Here is an 18,866-nt window from a genome sequence, read left to right as displayed (position 1 = left end):
AGCTTGTTTTATTTCCTTTTCACAGAGCCAGATTACCCTGATGGATGCCCCAGTCTTTAAAGCGATACAGCCCGAGGTAAGCAAGCAGATTTCACTGAGTAGCCCTTGACGTGACTCAGCTTAAAAAAACACAACTTAAGAAAGTCCAGAAATGTCAAGATTCCAGCTTTAGATTTGTGATGGGCAAGGAAGTGCCCTTCTCTAGTGAGCAGGCATGCTTGGAGACATTCAGACATTTTAAACCTGATAGCACTGAGCTACAGCTAGGTCACGGTTTCCCTGGCCTGTTCGTCTCTGGAGTTGCATTTCTGTCCTGCCCCTTGCCTGTGTTTTGTTTGTATCAGTTTTAGAGCCATTCAGGCCTTACAAGATACAACACCAATTTCATTCATTTCCTGCAATTAAATCTGGAGGAAAAAAGTTCTGGGAACATAGGAAAAAAAGTGTTGGAAGTCAGTCAGCTGCTGCGTGGAGAAAGATTTGATTTTCTTCTGTTTCACCGAGGTCACCTGGAGATTACGATGTCTGTTATAATAGCCAAAACTTCATGAATCTCTACTTGGCTTCCCGTGTTCTGTTGATGAATAGAGAGCACTTATATTTCTGGAAACCTTCACTGTGGTATAAAATGATCTTGATCTTGTGAAAACCTTGGTCTGGAAGAAGAGTGGAACAGGCAGCAGTGAATGCAGTCTGACAAAGAAGCAGAATATCCAAACACTAAGAGCAGGTTCAGGACCATGAACAGGAGGCTCAGAGTCTCCTGACACAAACCACCCTTCCACACTACCGAAGACGACTCTCGGGGGACTGCAGGAAAAGGGGTCTCCAGACATGAGTGATGAGCCAAATGGCTTCCTCTCCTTCATGCCCTTCCTCGATTTCCTGTTTTCCTTATAAAATGGGTCAGTGGGTCTACAGTCACACTGTGTTCCTCACCTGGGCTACCCCCGTCACACTGGCCCAAGTCTTTTCCATCCAAGTACCTCTCGTGCCTTGGAATGTGTCCCTGGACAGTGTAAAATAGGTGTTCTGTTGATCTGTGAGATAGCAGCTATACTGCAGTGTTCCTTACCAGAGTGTGATAAAACAAAGATTGTTTAATTATTCATTGGTTAAAGCTGAAAGGTCGCCAAAGGCACATAGACTGTCATGCGAAGCACTTCACATTCTCTTTAAATCACAGGTTGAAATGGTCCACTTGAGCTTGAAGGGGTCCGAGGTGTTCAACGTGCCAGTCTCCCTGGATATGAAGGGATATTGTGTTATTTAGTAGGAACTGGGGGAGGGTTAAAGACTCTAAATGTGGTTAAAGTGACAAGACATGCTGCATGCTGGGCAAACCCAATTCAGGCAGCGTGGAGTTAAAAGACTGCGATGCCAGCACTGTGATAATACTGATATCAAAGTAATGATTTTCAGGAATGGAAGTCTTTATCCTCACGAAATTATCCTCCTCTTATTAGAACCAGCTCTGAATAAACCTTATTCGGGGAGACTCTTAATATGATAAGACAAGAGAGACAAGTGTTTTTATTTCTGTAGCAGTTTGATGTGTGTTCTGTTCGACCAGCTGCAGGTTCGAGTGGTATTGATGAAACAGAAGAGCTGTGTATTTCATGTTGTCTTTATGCCATGCATCTTTCTGGGCAAGGTTCCTTGCTGGAAATATCTAGCCCCTGGCTTTTCCTGCCACATCGGATTAAACTCTCAAGTGGATCTAACTTCTTTGCGACAGGATTCATGTTTGTTCCCTGGGACTTATTGTTCTCTTGACAACTTAAATGGTGTCCTGTCAGGCACAGATGAGCCTCTGGGATTGTGATGGTGCAGTTCTTCCAGGGGTTTCATCATTTCTTCATTCATGTTTCATCTGTTAATGAATATTTTTACGTTTGTTTCCACAGATCATTTCCTTTTCAATTGCGAGTTACACTTAATCATGTGTTAGGAATGGGAACAGTGTAATTCTCTCCCACAATCCTTTTTCCTTCAGTGATGCCTGCGGCTTCATTCTTTTGCAAAACCCAGCCATCAGGGCACGGGTGCAGACCATCGCTCACTGGAGACTGTGAGGCAAGCCCTGGCGAAACCAGAGGAAAATGCCAGGCTCACAGACATTACTCTTACTGGGGCTGCCTTCCTCTGACAGGCCGGGCCGGCAGATACTAATTCAATCACATTCTGGCAATATGAACTCCCTCGTAGCTTCAGAAAGAAATTGGTCTCAGCTGCGTCTGGTTCTGTGAAAGGGATGAAGTTACTGTTCTCAATTCAAGAAGAGGGCAACTCGTGGCTTCCCTCACACTTGTAATAATGCAGCCTGCTGCTTGGATGTCTATCCTTGCTACTGAGAGACAGCCAGAGCCCAAGAACGTGCCATCTTTCCACTGCCTAATAACCAGGCCCTTGGATCCCTTACTGCATGATAAAGCCGTAGTTTCTCCTGTCCTGTCGCTTCGTAAGACGCTAATAGTGGTTGCAGATGAGTGGAGGTCATCCAGCCATTTCTTCAAAGAAGACAGGATATCATCTTTAGCCATATGGCCTATTATCTTGTTCTGGACTCCCATAACCCTCTGTTGAAATTAGCAACTGTGCCTTCTGTTCCCTGTTTTAAATTCACTTTCCCTTTGCTTTCCATTTGCACTCTCTGGTTCGTGTTTCACCGCTGCTTCTGAAGAAGTCTAACATGTTGACTTTGTCAGTCAGTACCTTTGTGTCTGATACCTTATCGGTCCCCCTCTGAGGGCTTTCCTGTCCGGCACTGAGATCGGTCCCACTCTGAGCGTACAGCCTCATGGCCCGTCAAAGTCGTGTAAAACTGTCGTGTAAAGGGGTGGTTAAGAGCAAATGAAAAAATAAAACCTTAAAGTAAGAGAATTCTTCCATTTTCTAGTTAATTGCTTGGGTATTTCCTCGAATTCTGTCATCCCAAATCACTCTTTGTGCTCTTTTAACTGAACCGCAGTGTCCTGTTGTCTCTATAAAGTAGCTCGCTCACCGCTCCTGCTCATGAAGACACTGCGAGACGGGGTGAGAGCTCGGAGCTGCACGCGAGCTCCCCGGGTTGGCTCAGCGCTCTCCTTAGTGCTGGGGAAGTATGGGGAATCGGATGATGTGTCATACACTACCCAGTGCCAGCAGCCGCTTAATCAAGTACTGCACATCCAGTTCTCAGACAAAAGCATTGCGGTTCTTCATGGGAAAGTAATACTGGCTTTAATAGTAAGTATTCTGAAAAGCACTGTTATTCCATATTACACTAAAGACAGCTGTATAACCTTGCCTAAGCTTTAGTGAATGAAGAAGGCAGATAAGGTGGTGTGTAAGACAAGTAAATACCCAGTTTGCATTTCAAACGCACTGCGCCACTGAAAGCAGAGGAGCGCCCTGGGTGAGGTGAGGTGTTGAAAAGAGGCACTGTCTTCACATGCCTGAACGTTTAGTGTGCAAGTTTTTGTCATTGCCCATGGAATACGTGTTAAATACTTATCGCAATTAAATGTTTATTGCATCATATTCCACTGTCTCCATGTTCTTGGAAGAATTTAATTGGATTTGATTACAAATCCAAACTATAATCAGAAACAGCAGATCTTTTCGCCATGGCCTGTACAGCTGGATCTTATGTTGAATATCAAATGCACGTGGCTTTTTCGGCTCAGTCAGGCCTGCAGAAGGTTAAAAAAGTAACAGTGAGATAGTGCACTTTGGTATGCTTCTATGATTATTTCCAAACCAGCAGTGAAAAATTCTGTAATTAACGGGATGCTTTTGCTGCAGGTTTAAAAGAACTGCATTGTGAGCTGAGCTTCTCTTTGAAAATGATGTAATTTTCCAAAAAAAAAGGGTTGATTTCTAGTGATCAGGAGAGAACCTGTGTTTCTTCTTCCTCTGGCAGACGGCTGATCTGTGTCTTACCTGCAGGTCTCACACTCTGAGTTATGACCATATGAAGACACCTATAAGTCTGTAAATCTGAGGATTTTTTTTCTGTCATTCATAAAAATTCAAGAAATTCATTTTATATACTACAGTGTCCTTCACGATTTCCACCTTTCTTGATGGAGACACCTTGGGTCTGAGTAAAGACAGGGGAGTGTCAGGTTTGACTTCCAGGTTGGAAGTTGTGGAACGTGACCCCTTCTCTGGAGGAGAAGCACAATGGAAATAAGATCAACATTTCACTTCTTCCCCCCAGAGCCTTCCCTCTTGTGTTCTGTTTAACGTAAGGCAGCCATGGCCATGATCATGGCCTTGTCTGCTGCAGACAGCCCACAGGGGAGTTTAAACACATCTTGTGGCCCATCTCAAAGTCACTTGCTCCATTTCTAAATGATTCACCTCATAACGACGTCCGGAGCTCCATCCGTTATGGATTAACGCTGAATGGAACTCCTCGTCTTTCACAGGCCTTCTCTCGCGGTCACAGCAAAGCAGAAGGAAAATCTTTTGGCCCTTCCCTCTCCCCAAAACCATTCATTTAAAAGACGGCCCTTCCCAGCCATGTGTGCACGGCTCTGGTTGAGGGAGATCCAGTGCCCAAAAGGCACATCTCACAGTGCCTTTTGTTCAGGATGGTGTGTTTCTTTGCTGATAATAGCCAGACCACAACATCATAAATGAAACCTTCTCCTGTCTGGGACATGCCAATTTAATTACAGTGTTTAATTTTTTCTGTGTGTGTTACACAAAACAGTATGTAAGCTGAATTTGAGCCCTGATCGTCTCCTGGAGTGGAAACTGTTGTGTGTGAAATTCTAATCCCGCCCTCCCCTGAGGCTGTTTAAGGTGGTGCACTTAGAACAGAGTTCATGAGTAATCCTGTAGGCCTGGATGTGAAAAACACATGGGCTCCAAGCTCTCAGCACAGAGCTAGCTGGAAACTGATCACGACCCTGGCCGCCTACTGCAGCTCCAACGAGGAAAGCACTCGTGCGGTCTCCTTCACCACAACGATTTCCCTCCGTCACTTCATCTTCTCTGGTAGCAACAAGACGTTTCATTTCCTATCTGCTTCACCTTTCAGACCAGAGACGAGCTCCGTTTCTTTCTGCAGACAGACCGCCACCCGTTGTAGCTAATTATTCACATGAACAATTTGCTCATGGAAAATCGTGCTCGGGGTCCACACAATGTGTGGCTGAGCTTCTGTGTATTGGCTTTCCCAGCTTTGCTGAGATACACTGCTATACAACGCTTTCAGCCTGAAGCACCAGTGGTTTGGGCTGCACTGTATTCAGTCCAAGAAACAAGCAAGTGCATAGCAACATGCCCCACAGAAATAATCAAAACTGAGACGGCTTGTAAGCAGGTAACCAAATACCTAAAGCTCAGAATGTAATGAAAGTTTGACTTGTTGAAAATTAAGGCCCAAATCTGCACAAGATCAACTTTTGCAAATGATTTGATTTTCCTTGGAACAATTGCTAGAACTGGTGGAGGTATTGAATTGCAGTATTGAATTGTATCTCATGTAAGTTGGTCCATGAATCAGACTTCTTGTCTGCGCTGCTGTCTGGTAGCCCCTTGCAGGTACACGACTCCTGTCAGCAGCACTACCATTAGAGCCCTGTTGCTTTTCACTCGTGATTTAGGAAGAAAAGTCGCAGTTGTGTTGTTCAGCGGAAAAACGTTTATGGTCCCTGAAGTCCAGATTAACAGCTGAAGTAGTGCATGACAGGTTTGTGCATTCTCCTGGAAATAATCTGAAATTTTAGCCATGCACGTGAGCTCTACTAGAATGCCTTAGTTATTTCAAGAATTAATTTAATTTATTTGTATAAAAATTGAAACCTTCTCAAAAGTATTTTTTTTCTGCTTTCTGTGAAATGTAATTTCTCAGTCAAAAAATGCTGTAGCAGGGTGGCACATTGGTGTGGTCGTGTGCAGCGCTGCCTCATAGCTTCTGCGCCCCGGAGCTGGAGCGGCTTCTGTGTGGAGTTTGCATGTTCAGCTTGAGGGCTGCATGGCAACATAATCTAAAATGCAAAACACACATCAGCCTGGTCGAACATGCGGCTTGTGCTGTTAGTAAAGCTTTTCGTCCAGACGGTTTAAATAGAGAACCTGCATTATTACCTCCGTTTGCTTTCTCATCATGGTGTTTGCTTGAATGTCAGCTGCTAGCTTATAGAGTTCTTAAATCATTTTACATGATACTCTATTTTCCTTTAACAGAAAGACATCATAAACCAGAAGTGTCGTTTAGCACAGTTCCCAACTTCATCCGAAGAGTGACTTTTCTTTCTGAACCTCTCCATCGTTTACAGACCTCTAGCCCGCTCCCCTGTTGAAGCCGCCTCTTCCCACCATCCTCCACCCCCCATGCCCTTTGTTGCCTTATATTCCTGCTCCCGTCTTCGTTCCTCCCTCCTGCTTTCTTCTGCTGCTTCCCTGTCCCTGTGTGCCTCACAGGCCGATGAAGCTCCCCGCGCGCATTTCTGTCTCCTGAGTGAACAGTTTCGGAAAGAGTTTTCACATTTGATTTGCACATCGGAAACCTTATCAGTGCTTCATTTTTAACTGCAATTTGTTTGCCGACTTTGAGCCCTGCAGAACAAGTTTTTTTTAATAAGCACCTTTACTTACTTTGCTTTAATTACTTTAAAAATAACTCGGGGCATCACGGAGGAGTGACTGTTTCCACTGCTGTCTCCCAGCTTTTCGTTCTGGGTTCCAGGGGGTCCGTGTGGGTGCTCTGGTTTCAGGAGGGGGAGGTCGTGAGCGTTTTCTGGTAATGGAGGAATGAATGGATGGACGATGTCCGTATATGATTTACGTGTGCTATTACAAGGTTTTTTTTCTAATCTCTGAACGTAAAATTGCTTCTAAAAACTGTCCTAAAAATGCTTTTGGCCTTTTAGATACAAATGACTTTGCAAAGTCGAGACTGGCTTCATTTTAAGACATTGGTTAATAGAAAGCAGGTACATAATCATAAATTTGAGAGGTCTTATTATTCTGTAATTGTATTGCAGGGGACTCAGCTCTATAAACCAAACAGGTGCAGCCCCCTGGGTTGGTTTAAAAATTTGCAACTATTTTGGCAGCTGTTTCAGTGATTATACACAAATGAAGGCAAAGGAGTCTTGTAAACGAGCCCAATGAACTGTTTGGGATTCCGATCATTTAAAGCAAAAGAATAAAACAAGCACCAGTAAAAGATTTTCTAGATCTCCTGCTTGAAAAGGTTGCTAAAACAAAGCAGCTAATTGTTGGTTTTAAAGGCTGGTACTGAAAGGTTCATTCAGTCCCATTTATTCTGTGATTATTACGTTTTCAGGAAAATTTGCAGTTGCTTGTGAAGCCAGTGTCCTGACTACCTGTTGATTATGGGCTTGGAAGAGGAGGTGCGTTTATTCCGGTGTTCGGGCTACTGCTTTGGATTGATACAGTCTGGCCTTGCCTGGTGCAGCTTGTTCCCTCTCCTCTCCTGATCTGCTGTGTCGCCCAAGTGGTGCTGCATGTCAGCAGCGGAAAAGTGCACTTTGGGATGAAAAGCAATATAAGAATGTAGGCAGTTCTTATTAGCTTAACTGTCTCCATGTTATGTGCAAACATCTTGGGGAAAAAATATTTGTAGGATGTGCACATAGTCATGGAAGGCAGCTCATGTGTTCCAGGATCTGTACTTCTTAACAATGAATAAATGAAGCACCAAGTCATGAGCTTTGCCAAGTTGCTTGAGGCATGTATTGCGTTACCCTTTGTATTAGTAGATGTTTCTTAAGTGTCACTGTCGAAATTAATTTATTTGATGCACAGCATTTGCAAATTCCAAATAAATCATGGTGAATATTTTTTTTTTGTTATTCCTGAACCTAGTAGTCAGTGCTCTGTCAGGACACGGATTGGGAACTGGCAGGAGACAAACACTAGAAACTCAGAAATGAAGTTTAAAGCATTTTAACTTACCGCATTCCCCCCAAAACACAGGCCAGTTGTAAAAATAATTTCATATTTCAGAAAACACACTAAGAAATATTGGTTTACAAAAGCTGTAATTTCCAGATGGTTTTACACTCTGTATGCTGTTGGTGTCTTCCAATCAATAAATATATACGTATTTTTTATTTAAAAAAATGAACCTTTGTACTTGAAGTGAACCTGAAAAAAATTCTCATAAATGTCAGGAAGCTGTGGAGTTTCCCATAAATCCCGGCTCCCAGGCCCATGACCCCAGGCAGGGAGCTGCGGTGACTGAGATGGAGCCAGAGTCTTGCTACAGAGACCCTGGCAGTACAGATGGTATTCCAAAGGTCGAGCCATGCCGACTGGGGTTCTCCTTATGAAATGGGAGTTTGGTAGTAGCAGTAATTGCATGAATGATATAGAGGCAGGGGATCAGCATTGCTGCCTTCCAGCTGCTGTGGCCCTGGGTGGAATTCTGGGACTGGGGTGCTGTCTGTGTGGGGTTCGTATGCTCTTCCATGTTCCTGTGTCCAGAGACATACTGGTAGGTTAACAAGCTTTCTGGGAAAACAGCAAGCAGAGGCTCCAGCTCCCTCGCAGCCATGAACTGGATCAAGAGGTTAGAGAGTGGATTGATGTTATAGCGCAAGGGGTCTCCAAACTGCTCACAGATAGGAGGGGGACCCACCTCATCCCCCACTGAACTGCAGCTCCAGTAAAGCAGTTCTTGCGAAAGCCTCTTCTCAGTGCTTATATAGGTCCCAGAGGAGTTAATTCATGTTGCCCTGCGATGTTGCATTTAATTGCCACTCAGTGATTCAGTTAAATGTTTTTTTGAATGTAGCAACTCTTTTTGAGCTGGTTTGTAAAATGCATTTTTTACAAATTATATTTACAGCCAAAACTTAATTGCTTTTTATGTTAACAAAAGGAGGAAATTCACTATTTGTCATGCATGACTGATTTTCGAAAAGTGAAACTTATTCTATCAAGAAGGTACTGAGCACCAGATGTTTATAACCTGAAGTACTTCAACTCATACAGTATGTGGATCATACAGCCCGGTGCTCCTTTTCCGGACTATAAAAATAGGCTTATTATTTTCCATCTTTAGGTTCGAGTACAGGAATGCTTAGTTACAGCAGCTGCTGGTAGGGTCCTATTTGGTTACGTGGGGGTGTGGAATGTTCAGCCTGTATTTCACAGAGATTTTCACTTAATTAGACCAAGACTTTTATATTGCAGATGTTCTCTGTAATGGTTTCAGACAGTTAAAGGTTTGCTTGCATAATTTGGGTTCATTATGTCTGTATTTAAATATTTTGTTTCTGACGGAGGTGGGAGAGAACAAACACTTTGCCATGTTGTAATTGCTACCAAATGTTTAATATCACTTACAGTCGCCCCGTTATTTTTGTGTAAATCCTAGTATTCACTGCCCTGATTAATAGATTTGTCTACAAAACTGAAATTGTTTTGCAGATTCATTCTATTCACCACTGTAATACACTGAGATTAAGTGGTTATAGCTCTTCATCTGGATTTCTGTATTTAAGCATGTGGACTCTAAATGTCATAGTAATAGGTATTCTACTTGTTCCTGTGTAAGTAACACTGGTGACATCCTCAGTGACGGTGCTCTGTGTTAGTGGTGCTGGGGACGGCCTCAGTGACAGTGCTCTGTGTTAGTGGTGCTGGGGACGGCCTCAGTGACAGTCTTCTCTGATCTTCTTTCCAGGAGCTGGCCAGCTGTGGGTGGAATAAGAAGGAGAAGCACATCCTCGCACCCAACGTGGTAGCTTTCACAAGAAGGTTCAATCAGGTGAGAGCGGCTCTGCAGAGGAGTTTCGGAAATCGGCTATGTGCTTCAAATGCTCCCAGTGGTTAACCGAATTAATCACATGCAAAGTGTTTTGTAAAACTTGGGAATATGGTAAATAATGCCTTCAAAATTCTGTTTTCCATTGTAGTTATAACCAGAACAGAAAGAATTTTATTTGACCATTTTGTGAATGTTGGCATATGCACATCTGTATATACTGTGTTCCAGAGTTGCCTGTATTCAGGAATCCTGTTAGTTTCCATCTGTCTGCAGACTGGCGTTGAAATGGTTCGGACTGTGCCCGTCCCTGGTGGCAGCACTGCCGCCAGTTCGCACTCACGCAAAACACAGGACGCAAATACCGACAGCTGATTTCACAAATTGTGAGCCGGTTTTATTTAAACTCCGTTTGGCAGCTTCAATAACAGATGTGAAATTACAGAGAAGGAGCTTTCTGCCAGCTGCTGTATCTGTGGAAGAGTTCTGTTCAAGTCCCTATCCGCTGTAAATATGCGGGAGTTGGGATGCTTACTCAGCGATCTGGGATCCGACAAAGTGGTCAGGACCGTCAGTTTTTCCATGGCTGAGGGTACATTGTGTAATCCTTCAGTTCTCATCGCAATTTGATGTGGAACTGCTGTCAAAGGAGACAGACGAGCCGATCGCCAGCAGGAACTTTGCGTTTTCCTAAATCCGACAGGCAGGAGAGCCGGATTTAGCCTGAGTTGCTTGCCCTTAGGCAGTGCACAGCAGCATGGAGAAACGCTGGCATGAGTCAGTGTTGGGTTTTGGTATTTGTTAGCGATGTGATCTCATATCTAGCTTCATAATTATTTTGGAGATTTTTTTATTGGTGTAATTAGTTTTTTTATTAAAATTTAATTTTAAAACGTGCTGTTCAACGTCTGCATTTTCTCAACCAGACTATAAATGGGGTGTATTTTCCAACATATGAATTATGAGGGTAAGACTAATTGCCAAATCCCGATGTTAAAAAAAGAACTCGCTGTATTGTTCATTTCTGTGGGCTGGAAATAATTGAGTTGGATTGAAGGAACACAATTTGCTGTGCTCCTTGCTCAGACGGTTCATTTCCCCACATGATTTCCTCCAGTTCTGAATCTAATTGAATTGGGGTCTCATTCGTCGTACACGGCCACCCAAATCTTCTCGCCGCAGAGCCACACTAGTGTTTGGAGAGGCAGGAGTTCTGTGTGTGAGGGGCCAAGTCCGCATCCTGCTCTTAAAACGCCACCTTTCAGGATAATGGTGTGTTTTAAGAGCATGTAGTCGCTGTGAATTGTGGGAGTGAAAATTAGTCAGCTCTTGCCTCCTCAGTGTTCTGGAACCGCAAGAGCTAATGCAGAATTGCAGATGCAGGCTTTGGACCCCGGTAGCTGAAACAGGGTTATTCACTAATTAATAAATTAGTGTGACAAATAGGACTCATTCGTTACACTCTAGCTATCGATCAGTGAGAGCGTCTCTGGGTGTACCGAAAACTCACTCCTCGCTAAGAGCAGACAGCAGGACTTACACTATACCTGCTGCTGCATATTTTAGACATTAAATCTTTAAACCTGCGATGACACACAAGAAAAGAGCAGCATTTCTTATTTCACTCATGTGCGCTGCTTGATGGGAGCTCTCTTCTTAAAAAGTCTGCGTCGTCTAATAATTCCTGACTATTTGTACCAGAGAGCCAATGCTTCAATATCTTTCCTTCCCAGTGTTCCTGCCAGAAAGTTGTTACTGTATTTTGAAGTCTTCATTCTTTTCTTTGTTTCCGTTTGACAGTGATTTTTAATAATTTTGGTTTTTAGATTTTTGTGCTGACAAATGATGCAAAACAATTTTTTTTGCGTGTGCACCGAACTGACCTTAAAATGAAAAGTAAAACATACAAATCATACGGTTTACAGAGTTCTGCAGGAATAAGGGTCTGTACCGACATTAAAGGCACAGTCGTGTTTCTCGCCCCATGCCGGTAGTTATTTCTGTAGCTCCGTGAAGCACACGCTGCCTTGCTGGCTCCTGGCCTTTGGCTCAGTGGTCTAAGCAGAGCGAGTCTCTGTGTGGTAGAGCTCCACAGCCTTGACCACCCGTGCAGGAGGACTCGACGAGCGCCGGCAGCCGGGGGTCTTTCACACGCCTGGCTGCCTCTCCTCTGCTTCCTGCTCTGGCCCGTTTCGCACATCTGTTAAATCTGTGTGCGGAGTGATGCATAGCGAGTCGGGGATACCTGTGCTCTAAAAACATCACACTGTCAGGAAATGGCGCAGGTGGAAGTGAGGCTGTTGGGACAAGACAAAAGAGTCGTGCCTCCTGAGGGGAATTTCACTGTCTGCGTGACTGGTTCCCCATCGCTGAACAAGCGCGGTCCAGGTCTTGTTGAAGGAGCTGCCCCTCGGAAAGTGGCAGATACAGCAAGTGCCTGTAGGAACTGAGACTCTTGTCATAACCTGGAGACTTTAAGTGCCGTGTATCTCAAATGAGGCTTTTCAGGGATTTCTTATTGTGGCAGAATATAGTTTGATAGACCACACCTGTGCTAGTTCTTAGGATTGCAACTGCGGAGCGCTGATCCAGGGGAGTGCCGAGGTGAAAATACTCTGCCTGACTTACCAAGGAGACCTTTCACGAGGGAAGACCAGCTGTTCTCCTGCGTATATTCAATCACACTAGTGTGACGACGGTAACAAGACTTGTTTTTTAATGCACACTCCTTTACACGCACCTGTGTGGGTGGCAACTATAAAACCACTTTCTTCTTTTCAGGTGATGCCTAAACTGAGTACTTTACACCGTTCTCTGCTTTAGTGGAGCATCACAGAGCAAATTGGTAAACGCACAGCCAGTATGTATCCCTTTCCTACAGAAGACTGGAATAGATCCCTGGAGATGCATTTGAAGGCTCTTTGTTTACACAGAACCCTTTCATATCGTCCCAGAAATCCTCTCTGGATTCCAGTTTAGGTTCGTGCTCCCTGTGTGGATATTCAGGCTCACATGGCTTCACCGTGGAATTCGCATTAGGCCTGGAGTGCAGCCCGGATTCATTCTCCTATGGGCTGTCAGATCCCCAGATAGCCTTATGTCTGGAGCAGAGTCACTTATCAAAACGTGCTGTGCTGTACATCCAGAGGGGATGCGATTAGGTCTGTCTCTGTCCAGGATTGCATTAGTGCAGCCGGGATGCTGGGTAGCAGGCGTCTGTCTTTGAAGAGTGCCACGTGGAGACTTCCAGACTCCCTGGTGTGCATTTGCTCACTGACGAGCAATTACCGTTCCAACGCAGAGCCTGCCTTCGCTCTCTCCCTCCCTCCCTTTTCTCTCTCTTGGCCTCTTTGTTTTCTCCAAGTGTTCTCTTCACCAAGGCCAGTCGTGTCGGGAAGGATGCAGAGCCCAGTGACGGTGCTCTCTTCGCTGGCCTTTGAGCTCAGCACCTCCCAGGAATATTAATGAGTAGATCATCAGTCTTTCCAAATTGCAGTTGACATATTTCCAGAATTCCAATATATTTATGACTCACGTTGGTCTTTATACAGTAATAACACTTAATGAAGGAGCGATTGATCCTAATGAAACTGAAAGCCTGACGTTGGTATATTGCCGTAACATTTCCTTAAGGAATATTACTATTAATGACCTCTTCCAAATTAATAAATAAATCTGATTACCAGACAACCTCAAATGGGCTCATTGGGCTGAATGGCCTCCTCTCGTTTGTAACTATAGTTATGGTTTATTGATTTTGTATGTGTATTTTTCGATCATGAAACGTTGTTTTACGCACTTGCAAGAAATTTACTTTTTCAGTCTATAGGAAACAAATTTCTACTTTGGCTGAAAATGTTTCAATATTTAAAGGTCAGTCCAGCAGTGTTGGAAATGCTGTGTGAAAGTATTCCACTGTGTGAGCTAAACTTTGGAAGCCTAAGGAAAGGGCCCAGGTCAGTTTCTCGACAACAGTTCAGAAACGTTTGAACTCATTAAGCTTATGTTTCCATTAAAAAGGTTCTGTATGTAACTGTGTACACAGTGTGTGAAACAGCCCTGAGGGTTAAGGATGTGTCTCAAGGCCTGTGCAGTTGGTGTGTTGTAGTGAAGAGAAGACCAGAGCAAGACCACAGAATAAAACCTCACACACAGTTTGTCAAGTTCTTGTAAACATTTCTGTTTTGTAAAGATCATGAGAGCCTGATGACTCAAAAATTACAGCGCGGTAATAACAGTACTTGTTGGAGTGCTAACAGTACTTTAAGGCCTATTTTCCACAATTACTCTCAATTTAGAAGATTTATTGGCTTGACCAATGAATCACAGTGTTGCCAAAGCAACAACAATTAGCTAAACTTTTAGACATTTATGACAAAAACATTATAAATAATAGACATTTATGGACATTTGAAACAAAACAGTCTTATTGAGAGTCTTACTCTGTGTTCCTCAGGCTGTGACAGGAGATCACACACTGGGCTGCTATTGAGTTTCCTTTCCCAATAGGATTGGGAGCTGTTCTCAGTCTGGCAGGTGTGGGAATTCTGAGATGTGCTATTTTAGGGAAAAATCTTTGTCTGATCATGGAATATTTCTCAGTGCTGCAGAACGTCTATCTTTGTCTCTGCTTCTTCCTGCTAGCAGCCAGGTCTGTCTATACCCAGTTTCTCTGGCCAGGCTGTTGTCACTGAGCCTGTCCTCTCTGGCCAGCCGGGTCTATACAGCCAGGCTGTGGTCACTGAGCCTGTCCTGTCTGGATAGCCAGGCCTGCCTGTCCTGTCTGGATAGCCAGGCTGTGGTCACTGAGCCTGTCCTCTCTGGCCAGCCGGGTCTATACAGCCAGGCTGTGGTCACTGAGCCTGTCCTGTCTGGATAGCCAGGCCTGCCTGTCCAGTTCTTACGGCCAGGCTGTGGTCACTGAGCCAGGCTGTTGTCACTGAGCCTGTCCTCTCTGGGCAGCCGGGTCTATACAGCCAGGCTGTGGTCACTGAGCCTGTCCTGTCTGGATAGCCAGGCCTGCCTGTCCAGTTCTTATGACCAGGCTGTGGTCACTGAGCCTGTCCTCTCTGGATAGCCAGGCCTGCCTGTCCAGTTCTTACGGCCAGGCTGTGGTCACTGAGCCAGACTGTGGTCACTGAGCCTGTCCTCTCTGGATAGCCAGGCCTGCCTGTCCAGTTCGGGTGGTGGAACTTTGCTGGAGGGCCTTTCATTCTTTTCCTGTGGGGAACAGTGTGCTTCCCTGAAACCTTCAAGGCAAGTAGAAGTGAAGAGTGAAATGATTCGCCTCATCTTCTGATCAGAAGTTGAGGGGAGGCTGTCAATGCCTGTTTCAGGACTCGACATCCATTCTGCCACATATTCAGGCCAGCACAACGTTCAGCTGTTGAAATTACAGTGCATTTCTCTGGCAAAACTATGATAAAGTGTTCAAGTTCAGTTTTTAAACATTTATTTTAACAGCACAAAATGAATCATTGATTTGAATCGGGTTCATGTCTTGTGTTTCACTGTTGGCACATTTCCCCCAGCGCTGTTTTATCTACAAAAGTCCCTAAAAGGCTGAGCTTGACTGTTTGTTGGACAGAAAAACAAAAGACTTTGGCAAATCAACTGGAGTTTGTATATTGTATTTAGAGTTTAGACATTATCTTAAAATAAACATCCAATGTTTGACACGGGAAGTGTTGAAAATCTTTTGTTAAACCACTGATACTGTTCACTGACCCTCATAAGTTGCCCTGCCACATCACACATTATAAAGCTCAGGAAGATTAAAGTATGTCATTTTTTTTAATGCTTTTTCCCCCGCAATACACAAAAACATTTTGTAAAACATCTTGCAGATGTAACCTTATGCTTTTGTATAATTTTTGAGCTGTCTTTCAGGTACTGTTGTGTGTTTATTGAAATGGCAATCATGCTGTTATTTTGCATATCAGCTGCAGGTCTATTAAATGTGTTGGGACAATTCAGGTGGAGGCCCTGAAGCCATTTCATCACTGAAGCCTCGGGCAGGCCAGTGCTGTGAGACTTCACTGGGCTCTGGATTGAGCAGAACCAGCACAGTGGGCCTTCACTGGGCTCTGGATTGAGCAGAACCAGCACAGTGGGCCTTTGATGCTCCCTGAATCCCTGGCCTATCAATTGGTGATGAGTGACACTGAGATGTTAGTGCTGTGAGCTGCCTCCTGGTAGTTCTGAGCCAGCACGGGAGCTGTCTGCTCTTCCCTTTCTTTGGCTGGTGCCCCTGCTGAACACAGGAGTTCAAGCTTTAGACCAGGACCGCAGTTCTTGAATATCTCGAGTCCAGAGCTCTGCATGCAGTGGTTGTACCTTTTCATCGGAAACCGTGTGCATTCCTCTTTGGCAGCGGTTTCCGAAAACACATTTTTTTTCACCCCGAACAGGAAAGCGTGAAGGAGGTTGCTGCAACATTCACACTCCAGTAGGTTCAGTTTTTTTTTTAAGGCTGCAGCTGATGGCTCTGCTCTGGGTTGACCTGGTTGTTGAGGACTTGACAGCACAGACTGCAGGGTTCTTCCCCAGTTCACGGTGCACAGGGCTTATGGGATGTTAGAAGTACGGCTAACTGTATTTGACACCCTTTTGGTTTGAGGTTTTTGCCAGACTGCTTGGAGGACGCTCTGTGGTTAGTGAACAGTTACAATTAAAGAATTCCAGTTTGTTTTCTGGAGTCTTTTTTTTCTTTGAGATAGCATCTGTATAAAAGTTCTTCATGTATCTCAAAATTGCGAAGATTGTTTTCATTCCGTTTCTTTTTCGCAGAAGGATTTTCCTCTAGTTAGTGGTGAAGAGTTCGGTTTTCATTTCACGTAGAGGATTCAGTTTAAGTTGGATTCCCACAGTGGAAAAAAATCACAGACCTGAAGAATGTGGGTTGTTTTACACATAATGACACACTGGGCGCCCTCTGGCGGCGCGCCAGGACAGCGGTCTGCCTCCCGCCAGGCGCCCTGGGCCTTGCGGTACTTCGTGAGCACCGTTGGCCAGGCTGACAGCTCGGGTTCGAGCCCTGACCTTGAGGGTTTGCTACAGCAGCATGTAATACAATTGGCCCACGGTTAGCTAATTTGAAGTATGTATTTTTTTTTCAAATGCAATTACAGGCAACAACCGTTCCATATAAACATTCCTGAGCTTAGTGTTCTCTTTTTCTACCGTGTAAATATATTGATGGTCTTCCTGGAAAGTAAAATACAGTATTAATTTTGACTGATTTCTGTTCTCTGAAGAGCTGTGGCATGTGTGGGTGTTTTTTTTTCTTTTTGTTATACTGCAGTTGCAAAATAGTAAATAAAAATAATTTCTTTTTTTTTTCCTGCAGGTCAGCTTCTGGGTGGTGAGAGAGATACTGACAGCACAGACCTTAAAAATCCGTGCAGAAATACTGAGTCATTTTATAAAAATCGCAAAGGTGAGTTTAATTTTCTGTGTGTTGTTTTTTCATTCTGCATGCAGTTGTCCCAGCGAGGTGATAAGCAAGGAAGCTGGAAACTGGCTCTTCTGGCACGTCCAGTTGTGGACAGGGGCGGGGCTTGTGTTCCTGCCCTGAGTGACACGTGATGGATGCCTGGAAGTGTGTCAGCAGTTTGTCTTGTACTTCAAGGAGCGTATAAACCTGTCCGCTGAATCAGACCTGCTATCCCCTGGCTAATAAAGGGATCAGCAATTCACTGTGCCCACAGCCTGGCCAGGGGCGGTCAAGCATATGGTGCTGCACAGGCTCTGGCCCCCTGTGACTCCAGCGGTGCTGTTGCCGGGGCGCCCCTCTGTGATTCCAGCTCGGGGTGCCTGCGGGACCGGAGAGGACCAGAGAGCCGACGCTCTGCACTTGGTCCAGGGGTCCTGGAGAGCGACCGCCTGGAAGCCCAGCTAGGCGGGCGCAGTGTTGGGATACTGTAGCCACGCGTGTCGTGTTCGTCTTCAGGCACAGGCTGCGTGTCGGAGAGGGGCTGCGGGCACTGACACTGGCCAGGCTTGACCCAGCACGAGAGGGTGCAGGGTAAAATAAAGCACAGCAAAGCGCTCCCTGATATCTCAGAATGTTTTAAAATACTGCCCTGCACAATATTTTCCATTGTTTAATCAACGTACAGGGACATGGAAAGCGAAATACTTCTCATGTCTGTTCCCCAACATTGGTCAACTTCAGTGCGCTGTTTTTTATTCAGTTTTATAGCATCATTATGTAATTTTGTTTTGACTTTTTTAAAACCAAACTCTATAGAAGTTTATGGGAATTGAACTGAGCCGGGTAATGCATGCATTTTTTAGTGATGCTCAAATAAAAATACACTGACTCCAGTTTTTTCAGTGTTTTTCATCCCATTAAAAAGCGGGATACTTGTCTCTTTCCAACCTCATGCGATCATCTGCAAATGTTATTCTCGTTTGCTGGGTTGTATTATTTCATTATTTTTTTTTATTAGGTTTGCCAGCTGTCAGGGGAAAGTTCTAAAACTGTGATTTAGTGCTGAAATGTGCACTTTGCTGGAAGCAGTCTAAATAAAAGCTGATGGAGAGCAGGGAGACTGCCGTTAATAGCAAAGCTATTTTAACGACGCAGATATAAAAGTGTGCTTGTTAAACAGCTCTGACATTAAAAATAAATAATAAAATAATAAATCATTAACTTGTTTAACTGGAGTGTTAGTAGAGTCAGTATTAGACTTATTTATCCTATTGAACCAAATTTCTACTTATGTTTCTCTGAAAATGCCGATTTAGGTAACTAGGCGATCTGCTCATGCAGTCTTGTCAGAAATGCCTTAGAAAGTGTCCGAGTGCGTTTCCTGCAGTAGGGAGTTGAGCTTCTGCTACGACCACAGAAAAAGGTCCAGAGGCACAGTCATTTCGCAATGCAAGGAGTTTGCACAGTCTTGGTAGCTCGGCTACTCCAGGCTTTCAAAATATTTTTAAAAACTAAATAAAGGAAACTGCCTCGATACAAATATTCAAGTGCAGTGGAAAAGCTGTTTCAGCAAATATGGACTGTTTTTTCCGAGGGGAACAGTGAGCTTTGCTGCCTTGCAGAGTCCAGCTAAAGACTCCATCTTCCAGAACTCTCTATACTTGTTCCTCTTTTCCAGATCGTCGTATGCGGTTT

The 18,866-nt window shown here is 44.3% G+C and overlaps 1 protein-coding gene across 3 annotated transcripts in view; it reads left to right on the top strand.

The window, feature by feature from the left end:
- LOC107079804 (ras-specific guanine nucleotide-releasing factor RalGPS1-like) overlaps positions 1 to 18,038 on the top strand; it is a 46,923-nt gene extending 28,885 nt beyond the window's left edge. For 2 of the 3 annotated variants that reach the window (XM_069183513.1, XM_069183512.1), the window contains exons 4-6: positions 26 to 76; positions 9,656 to 9,739; positions 17,219 to 18,038. In XM_069183513.1, coding sequence (XP_069039614.1) covers positions 26 to 76; positions 9,656 to 9,739; positions 17,219 to 17,323 — 240 coding nt within the window. In that variant the 3' untranslated portion in view covers positions 17,324 to 18,038. The remainder of the gene's footprint in view (positions 1 to 25; positions 77 to 9,655; positions 9,740 to 17,218) is intronic. The other variant, XM_069183514.1, reaches the window with a different exon arrangement.
- The last annotated feature ends 828 nt before the right edge of the window (positions 18,039 to 18,866 follow it).

Source organism: Lepisosteus oculatus, chromosome 24 (assembly GCF_040954835.1).
Source record: "Lepisosteus oculatus isolate fLepOcu1 chromosome 24, fLepOcu1.hap2, whole genome shotgun sequence".
NCBI classification, from domain to species: Eukaryota; Metazoa; Chordata; class Actinopteri; order Semionotiformes; family Lepisosteidae; genus Lepisosteus; species Lepisosteus oculatus.
Note: the sequence above shows the minus strand (reverse complement) of the source record. Positions and strands in the feature narration are given on the sequence as shown.